At 44.9% G+C, this 10,422-nt stretch overlaps 1 protein-coding gene across 1 annotated transcript in view; it reads left to right on the top strand.

Annotated features, from left to right (window-relative positions):
• fbxo41 (F-box protein 41) overlaps window positions 1–10,422 on the top strand; it is a 217,116-nt gene that overhangs the window by 197,556 nt on the left and 9,138 nt on the right. Inside the window, exon 12 of the mRNA XM_043675727.1 lies at window positions 7,892–8,007. Coding sequence (XP_043531662.1) covers window positions 7,892–8,007 — 116 coding nt within the window. The remainder of the gene's footprint in view (window positions 1–7,891; window positions 8,008–10,422) is intronic.

Genomic DNA, 10,422 nt, shown 5'->3' with positions numbered 1-10,422 from the left:
TTTCTCCCACCCCCGCCCCCTTCAGCCCTCGCCCCCCTCTCTGGGGCAGCCAGACTGGACACCAACAACAAGACTGCTGCTACTGCCTTTTGGGGGGTTAGTCTCCAAATAACACATGCACACAAATGTTTACTGCAACATTTTGACAGGTTCCACCTTTGCCCTGTACAGGACAATGTTAGAGAGATTATCTGGGAAAGGGGGGGTTTGAGCCTGCGCTCCCATCAGTCCAGGACTGTTCTTGGCAGCACTTTTAATCACTGTAAACAAAAGACGCAGTCAGGGTTGGGCACACGTCTTTGATGTAATGTTTATATTGGGAGCTCCTTTGGATAATCCGATTTTCAGATAATTGTATTTGGATAATCACAGTTCCTCTGTCGAAAAAAGAGAGTTGGGATAAATGGATGTTTTCTGGTTGGAGATCGGTGGTGAGTGGGGTGCTACAGAAGTCGGTGTCTGGTGCGCAACTGTTCATATATATAAATGATTATATTTATATAAATGATTTGGAAGAGGAGGTTGAGTGTAATGTTGTTGTGGTTCTGTTCGCCGAGCTGGAAGTTTTTGTTGCAAACGTTTCGTCCCCTGGCTAGGCGACATCATCAGTGCTTGGGAGCCTCCTGCGAAGCGCTTCTGTGGTGTTTCCTCCGGGGTTTATAGAGGTCTGTCCTGCCGCTTCCAGTTGTCAGTTTCAGCTGTCCGCTGTAGTGGTTGGTATATTGGGTCCACTACCAACCACTACAGCGGACAGCTGAAACTGACAACCGGAAGCGGCAGGGACAGACCACTATAAACACCGGAGGAAACATCAAAGAAGCGCTTCGCAGGAGGCTCCCAAGCACTGATGATGTCGCCTAGCCAGGGGACGAAACGTTTGCAACAAAAACTTCCAGCTCGGCGAACAGAACCACAACAACGAGCACCCGAGCTACAAATCTTCGCACAAACTTTGAGTGTAATGTATCCAACTTTGCTGATGACACTGAATTGAGAGGAAAGGCAAACTGTGCAGAGGATATTGAGGGTCTGCAGAGAGATTTAGATAGATTACGTGAGTGGGCGAGGGGTTGGCAGATGAAGTACAATGTTGGTAAATATCATGGTATCCACTTTTGAAGTAAAAATAGTCGGTCAGAGTATTATTTAAATGGTGAAAGATTGCAGCATGCTGTTGTGCAAAGAGATTTAGGAGTGCTCGTACATGAATCACTGAAAGTTGATTTGCAAGTGCAACAGGTAATCAGGAAGACCAACGTGATATTTGCTTTCATTGCTAGAGGAATTGAATTTAAGAGCTAGGGGTTCTGCTGCATTGGCGTTGGTGAGGTTGCACCTAGAGGATGGAGCGCAATTCTGGTCTCTTTATTTGAGGAGGGATATACTGGCTTTGGAGGCAGTGCAAAGGGATAGATAAGGTAGAGGCATGGAGGTTGTTTCCGCTGGTGGTAGATTTAGGACAGAGATGAGGAGGAATTGCTTTACCCAGAGAGTAGTGAATCTATGGAATTTTCCAAGGAAGCAGTAGAGCAACTTCATTGAATGTGTTCAAGACATAGGTTGGATGGGTTTTTTCACGGTAGGGGATTAAGGGTTCTAGGGATAATGCAGATAGAGGGAGCTGAAACGATGGATAGATCAGCCATGATCTCAATGAATGGCAGAGCAGGTTTGATGGGCTAAATGGCCTCCTCCTGCTTCTATTCTGTTATCATTGCTAAGATGAGATGTGGAAATAGAGAAATTAATTGTGTCTTTTTACTTTCAATTGCCTTCAAAGAAATATCAACATGTTTGTGCATGGAGTCTGAGCAGATAGGGGAAGCCCTAAAGGAGTTTTTTTGCTTAGGTTTTCACCAAGGAAAGGGAACTTGTTGTAAATGAAAACTTTGAGGAGCTGGGATACAGGCTTGACCAGATCAAGATTAATGAAGTTGATGTGCTAGAAATTTTGGAAAACATTAAGACTGATAAATCCCCAGGGCCAGACCAGATTTATCCTAGGCTGCTCCGGGAAGCAAGAAAAGAGGTTGCTGAGCCACTGTAGAGAATATTTGCCTCCTCATTCTCCAAAGGAGTTGTACCGGAGGATTGGAAGGAGGCAAATGTTGTTCCTCTTTTCAAGAAGGGTAATAGGGAAGTCCTGGCAATTATAGACCAGTCAGTCTTACGTCTGTAGTCAGCAAAGGTTTGGAAAGAATTCTGAGGGATGGGACTAATGACTATTTGGCAAAGCATAGTTTGGTTAAAGGCAGTCAGCATGGCTTTGTGAGGGGCAGGTCATGCCTCACAAATCTTATTGTGTTCTTTGAGGAGGTGACAAGACAGGTTGATGAAGCTCGAGCTGTGGATGTGGTGTATATGGACTTCAGCAAGGCATTTGATAATGTTCCCCACGGTAGGCTCATTCATAAAGTCAGGAAGTATGGGATACAGGGAGATTTGGCTATCTGGATTCAGAATTGGCTGGCTGACAGAAGGCAGAGAGTGGTTGTAGGTGGAAAGTATTCTGCCTGGAGGTCCGTGTTGAGTGGGGTCCTGCAGGGCTCTGTTCTTGGGCCTCTGCTCTTTGTAATTTTTATAAATGACTTGGATGAGGAGATTGAGGGATGGGTAGTTTAAGAGCCGCGAGGTTTTGCTGCAGCTCTACAAGTCCTTGATCAGACCACACTTGGAATATTGTGTCCAGTTCTGGTCGCCCTACTATTGGAAAGATAGGCTTTGGAGAGGGTGCAAAGAAGGTTTACCAGGATGCTACCTGGACTGGAGGGCTTGCCTTATGAAGAAAGGTTGAATAAGCTCGGATTTTTCTCTCTGGAGAGAAGGAGGAAGAGAGGTGACCTGACCGAGGTCTACAAAATAATGAGAGGAATAGATAGAGTCAATAGCCAGAGACTTTTCCCCAGGGCAGGATTGACTGGTACGAGAAGTCATAGTTTGAAGATATTAGGAGGAAGGCATCAGAGAGTTGTTAATGCATGGTATGGAAGCAGAGATATTGGGGGCACTTAAACAACTGCTGGACATGCACATGGATAGCAGTGAGTTGAGGGGTGCGTAGGTTAAGAGAAGTCATAGTAGGAGGAAGGTATAAAGGAGACATCAGAGAGTTGTTAATGCATGGTATGGAAGCAGAGACATTGGGGGCACTTAAACAACTGCTGGACATGCACATGGATAGCAGTGAGTTGAGGGGGGCGTAGGTTAAGTTACTATATTTTACATTAGGATTAAATCTCGGCACAACATCGTGGGCCAAAGGGCCTGTTCTGTGCTGTACTTTTCTATGTTATGATTTCAAAAAAGACCATCAACTTTAAAGAAGAAAGTTGAACTTCCTATTATTAATGTAAAGAATTGTGCATAAAAGATTTCACTGTTTCATTTAACATTTGTACTGTACAAGAATTAATCAAGAGAGGATCTGGTACTGACAAAACTGTGTTCAGGAAACCCTTCTTTGTTTAAGCCTGAAAATCTAAACAGGTTCTATTTGTATTTAGACAAGGAGTCTGTCTATACCTTCAAGATTCTTTCACTCCTGAGCCCAAAGAAAGTTGTGCCACAGCTCTTAGGGAATTCACAATAGTAGAGTTGCCACCTTTAAGGGCATTTAAATGGTCATTGGATAAACATGTGGATGAAAATGGAATAGTGTAAGGTAGATAGGCTTCAGATTAGTTCCACAGGTCGGCGCAACATCGAGGGCCAAAGGGCCTGTACTGCACTGTAATGTTCTAGGAGTAGGGGTGTAGTTACTTCCAAGGGTGATCCACTTGAGTGTAGGTTTACGATGGTTTATTCAAGGTGCACAGTCAGTGTGCAGGAGACTTCCGAATGAGATGAAGGCGAGTGAGTAGATCATACAAGAATACAGTGAAGAAAAGGCCCTTCTGCCCAGTGAGTCTGCACCAACACCTGAGAACCTCAGGTTCAGTAATGCCCTTTAAGTAAGGAAACTACCATCGTTACCTGGTCTGGCCTACATGTGACTCCAGACCCACAGCAAAATGGTTAACTTTTAACTGCCCTCTGGGCAATTAGGGATGGGCAATAAATGCTGGCCATGGATGTTCTCATCCAATGAATGAATTTTAAAAATCCCATGATTCTGTGAAGGCAAGTTGAAAAAGTTGTGAATAAGGCTTCTAGGATCTGTGGGTTTATAAATTGAGGCACAGAGTATAAAGCGAGGAAGGGATGCTATACCTCTACAAATCATTAGTCAGACCATATTTGGAACATTGTGTTCAGTGCATGGCACCTTATTTAAGGAAGGAAGCCTTGGAGAGAGTGCGATGGAGGTTTACTAGAATTATACCAGGAATGAGGGATTTTAGATACAAGGAAAGATTAGAGTTTGGGCAAATTCTGCTTGGAGGAGAGAAGATTGAGGTGACCAGTGTCCTCTGGCTCTACCTATTGATCGCCTCTTTAGTCCCTAATGGACTTCTTTCCTTGGTTATCATTTTCCCATACTTACAGAATATATTGGGATTTTCCCGAATTTAATCAGCCAGAGCTTTCTCATATCCTCACTTTGTTTTCCTTAAGTTCCATCCTGCACTTTCTGAATTCCAATAATGCCCCTAACCCTATGTCTCTCTCATGCGTGTGAGCGCGCGCGCACGCACACACACACACACACACACACACACACACTTAGACATAGTGGAGGACAGAATAGCTCCTTTGGCCCACTATGTTGTGCCAAGGTTTAATCCTAATGTAAAATATAATAACAACACACGCACCCCTCGATTCACTGCTATCCATGTGCATGTCCAGCAGTCGCTTAAATGTCCCCAATGACTCTGCTTCCACCACCACAGCTGGCAACGTATTCCATGCATTCACAACTGTCTGCATAAACAACCTACCTCTGATGTCTCCTTTATACCTTCCTACTAATATCGTCAAACTATGACTCCTCCTGCCAGTCAATCCTGCCCTGGGGAAAAGTCTCTGGCTATTGACTTTATCTATTCCACTCATTATCTTGTATACCTCGATCAGGTCTCCTCTCTTCCTCCTTCGCTCCAGGCCTTATTGAGATTCACAAGGCGGAGGTGTTAGCAATTCTGGAGAGTGTGAAAATAGATAAGTTCCCTGGGCTGGATGGGATTTATCCCAGGATTCTCTGGGAAGCCAGAGAGGAGTTTGCAGAGCCTTTGACTTTGATCTTAATGTTGTTATTAGAACAAAGAAAATTTACAGCCCAGGAACAGGTCCTTTGGCCCTTCAAGCCTGAGCCAATACAAATCTACTGTCTAAATCTGTCACCCAATTCCTAAGCATCTATATCCCTCTGTTCCCCACCTACTCATGCATCTGTCCAGACGCATCTTAAATGAATCTGCCTGCCTCTACCACGTCTGCTGGCAACGCATTCCAGACGTCCACCACCCTCTGTGTGAAGTACTAGCTGTGTGTATCCTCCTTAGACTTTCCACCTCTCACCTTGAAAGCGTGACCTCTCGTTATGGAATCCTTCACCCTGGGAAAAAGCTTGTTTCTATCCACCCTGTCTATACCCTTCATGATTTTGTAGACCTCGATCAAGTCCCACCTCAATCTCCCTTTTTCTAATGAAAACAAGCCTAACCTATTCAACCTCTCTTCATAGCTAGCACATTCCATACCAGGCAACATCCTCGTAAACCTTCTCTGCACCTCTCCATTCCTTTTGGTAATGTGACGACCAGAGGTGTACACAGTATTCTAAATGCGGCCGCACTAATGCCTTATACAATTTTAACATGACTTGCCAGCTCTTATACTCAATAATCCGTCTGATAAAGGCAAGCATACCATATGCCTTCTTGACCACTCTATCCACCTGTGCAGCCACCTTCAGGGGACAATGGACCTGCACTCCCAGATCTCTCTGTACATCAACTTTTCCCAAGACTGTTCCGTTCATTGTATAATTTGCTCTCGAATTGGTCTTGCCTAAATGCATCACCTCACATTTGTCTGGATTGAAATCCATCTGCCACTTTTTCGCCAAACTCTTCCTGTATTCCTGATGAAGTGCTTTTGCCCGAAACGTCAATTTTCCTGCTCCTTGGATGCTGTCTGAACTGCTGTGCTTTTCCAGCGCCACTCTAATCCAGTCTCCAGTCTATCTATATCCTCCTGTATTCCTTGACAGTCCCCTATGCTTAATTATGGACCAGTGAGCATTACTTTGGTTGTGGGTAAGGTGTTAGAAAGAGTGTTATAAGAGATAGGATTTATAATCATCTAGAAAGGAATGAGTTGATTTTTATGTATATTACAAACAACAGTGGCCCCAGCACTGACCCCTGTGGAACACCACTGGTCACCTTTCTCCATTTCGAGATACTCCCTTCAACTCTCTGTCTCATGATGCTCAACCAGTTCTTTATCCATCTAGCTAGAACACCCTGCACACCATGTGCCTCACAAATCTTATTGAGTTCTTTGAGATTGTGACCAAACAGGTGGATGAAGGTGAAGCAGTTGATGTTGTGTATATGAATTTCAGTAAGGCATTTGATAAAGTACCCCATGGTAGGCTATTGCAAAAATACAGAGGCATGGGATTCAGGGTGATTTAGCAGTTTGGATCAGAAATTGGCTAGCTGAAAGAAGACAGAGGGTGATTGTTGATGGAAAATGTTCATCCTGGAGTTCAGTTACCAGTGGTGTACCACAAGGATCTGTTTTGGGGCCACTGCTGTATGTCATTTTTATAAATGACCTGGATGAGGGTGAGGAAGGATGGGTTAGTAAGTTTGCGGATGACACTAAAGTCGGTGGAGTTGTAGATAGTGCTGAAGGATGTTGCAGGTTACAGAGGGATATAGATAAGCTGTAGAGCTGGGCTGAGAGGTGGCAAATGGAGTTTAATGTGGAAAAGAGTGAGGTGATTCAGTTTGGAAGGAGCAACAGGAATAAAAAGTACTGGGCTAATGGTAAGATACTTGGTAGTATGGATGAGCAAAATTGCCACCTAAGTTGACAGGGTTGTGTTAGCTTTTATTGGTATAGGGATTGAATTTCGGAGCCATGAGGTCATGCTGCAGCTGTACAAAACTCTGGTGCGGCTGCACTTGGAGTATTGCGTACAGTTCTGGTCACTGTATTATCAAACGGATGTAAAAGCTTTGGAAAGGGTTCAGAGGAGATTTACTAGGATGTTGCCTGGTATGGAGGGAAGGTCTTATGAGGAAAGACTGAGGGACTTGAGGCTGTTTTCGTTAGAGAGAAGAAGGTTGAGAGGTGACTTAATTGAGACATATAAGATAATCAGAGGGTTAGATAAGGTGGACAGTGAGAGTCTTTTTCCTCGAATGGTGATGGCTAGCATGAGGAGACATAGTTTTAAATTGAGGAATGATAGATATAGGACAGATGTCTGTGGTAGTTTCTTTATTCAACAGAGTTGTAAGGACTGAGAGTGTGGTGCTGGAAAAGCACGGCTGGTCAGGCAGCATCCAAGGAGCAGGAGAGTCAACATTTTGGGCAAAAGCCTTTCATCAGTCATTTCTGCGAAACCATGCTCTTGACTCTAATCTCCAGCATCTGCAGTTCTCACTTTCGCAGAGTTGTAAGGACGTGGAACGCATTGCCTGCAACAGTAGTAGGCTCGCCAACTTTAAGGGCATTTAAATGATCATTGGATAGACATATGGATGAAAATGGAATAGTGTAGGTTAGATGGGCTTCAGATTGGTTCCACAGGTCGGCGCAACATCGAGGGCCGAAGGGCCTGTACTGCGCTGGAATGTTGTATGTCTATGTTTATGTTCTATTTATCGTTATTTTTATTATAGTCTAAAACTGTTGGAATACTCTGGCAACTTAGTCTCTTAATTAATGATTTGTACTTCTCATGATAATTGTGAGTCATTTTCCTTTGAAGGTGTCTGTCGCAGTTTAAAATCGATTGTAGTGCATATCAGTATAGTCGATTATTTTGAGGATCCTGACAGCCCAGAAGCTCGAAGGCTATTTGAGGAAATGGTCAATAAACTTCAGGTAGGTTCCTTGTCTTTAATAGTCTGAAATAACCATAAGTCCCACCAGATTGTTTAACTGTTTATGATTTTATAATTTACACCTGCCTCTTTGTCAGATATGTCAAAACAGTCCCTCTTCAGTACCTGCATCCAGGCTGAACTGGAACAGTTGAATTGAATTGAATTGAATTTATAATCACGTGTACCGAGGCACAGTGAAAGTTTTGTCTTGCGAACAATCCAGGCAGATCACAGAGTTAAGTAGCATAGATAAGCAAATAATAGGTAAACAGAACTTCACCCACAACTTTCACCCCGCCCTCAAATTCACTTGGTCCATCTCGGACACCTCCCTCCCCTTTCTTGACCTCTCCATTTCCATCTCTGGTACAGTCTCCAGACAGACGTTTACTACAAACCCACAGACTACCTGGACGACACGTCTTTCCACCCAGTATCCTGCAAGAACTCCATTCTTTCTCTCCTCTGCCTCCGCCACATCTGCTCAGATGAGGAGACATTCCACCCCAAGCATTCCAGAGGTCCACCTATGTCGAACAGCATGCTTTCCCCCCAATCTCATCCAGACAGCCCTACACCGCACCACCTCCATTCCTCATTCCACTGCTCTAAACCACCCACCTCCCAAATTCAATAAAGACAGAGTCCCTGTTGTCCTCACCTATCACCCCATCAGTCTCCGCATCCATTGCATCATCCTTAAATACTTTTGCCAATTTCAATTCTACCCCACCACCAAGAACATCTTTCCCTCCCCACCCCTCTTTGCCTTCTGCAAGGACTGTTCCCTTCGCCAGTCCTTGGTTTGTGTGCTACTCTCCCCACCAACCCCCTTGAACTCCCAGGATGTTAGGAGATTACAGGGTGACCTGGACAGGTTAGGTGAGTGGTCAGATGCATGGCAGATGCAGTTTAATGTGGATAAGTGTATGGTTATCCACTTTGGTGGCAAGAACAGGAAGGCAGATTACTACCTAAATGGAATCAATTTAGGTAAAGGGGCAGTACAGAGAGATCTGGGTGTTCTTGTACACCAGTCAATGAAGGTAAGCATGCAGGTACAGCAGGTAGTGAAGAAGGCTGGCCTTCATAACAAGAGGGATTGACTATAGAAGCAAAGAGGTTTCTTCTACAGCTGTACAGGGCCCTGGTGAGACCACATCTGGAATGTTGTGTGCAGTTCAGATCTCCAAATTTGAGGAAAGACATTCTGGCTATTGAGGGAGTGCAGCGTAGGTTCACGAGGTCAATTCCCGATATGGCGGGACTATCTTACGTTGAAAGACTGGAGCGACTGGGATTGTACACACTTGAGTTTAGAAGGCTGAGAGGGGATCTGATTGAGACGTATAAGATTATTAAAGGATTAGACACTCTGGAGGCAGGAAACATGTTTCCGCTGATGGGTGAGTCCCAAACCAGAGGACACAGCTTAAAAATAAGGGGTAGGCCATTTAGGACAGAGATGAGGAGAAACTTCTTCACCCAGAGAGTGGTGGGTGTGTGTGGAATGCTCTGCCCCAGAAGGCTGTGGAGGCCCAGTCTCTGGATTAGTTTAAGAAAGAGTTGGATAGAGCTCTCAAGGATAGTGGAATAAGGCAGGAACAGGATACTGATTGAGGATGACCAGCCATGATCATAATGAATGCTGGTGCAGGCTCGAAGGGCAGAATGGCCTACTCCTGCACCTATTGTCTATTGTATCTTCACCTGCAACCGGAAAAGATGCAAAATCTGCCAGTACACCACCCCCCTCACTTCCATCTAGGACTCCATACAGTCGTTCCAGATCAGACAGAGGTTCACCTGCCTCTCTTTCAACCTAGTTTACTGCATCAGGTGCTCCTGATGTGGTCTTCTCCACATCGGGGAGACCAAACATAAACTTAGGAAACGGTTCGCTAAGCCTCTCAGCTGGGCCCGCAGGGGCCAACCAGACCTCCCAGTCACTGCTCATTCCCACTCCCTTTCCGACATGACCATCCTTGGTCTCCTCCATTGCCACACCGAACCAAACCACAAATTGGAGGAACGTGTGGAGACTGTTTAAGGAGCAGTTGTTGCGAGTGATGCATGAATTTGTTCCTCTGAGACAGGTAAAAAGGGGTAAGATTAAGGAGCCTTGGATGATGAGAACAGAGGAGCTTCTAGTCAAAAGGAAGAAGGCAGCTTACGTAAGGTGGAGGAAGCAAGGATCTAGCACAGCTTTAGAGAATTACAGGCTTGCTAGGAAAGAGCTCAGAAATGGACTGAGGAGAGCCAGGAGGGGGCACAAAAAAGGCTTGGCAGGAAGGATTAGGGAGAACCCAAAGGCATTTTACTCATACGTGAGGAATAAGAAAATGATCAGGGAGAAGGTAGGGCCGATCGGGGGATAGAGGAGGGAACTTGTGCGTGGAGTCTGAGCAGATAG

Source organism: Chiloscyllium plagiosum, chromosome 3 (assembly GCF_004010195.1).
Source record: "Chiloscyllium plagiosum isolate BGI_BamShark_2017 chromosome 3, ASM401019v2, whole genome shotgun sequence".
NCBI lineage: Eukaryota > Metazoa > Chordata > Chondrichthyes > Orectolobiformes > Hemiscylliidae > Chiloscyllium > Chiloscyllium plagiosum.
Note: the sequence above shows the minus strand (reverse complement) of the source record. Positions and strands in the feature narration are given on the sequence as shown.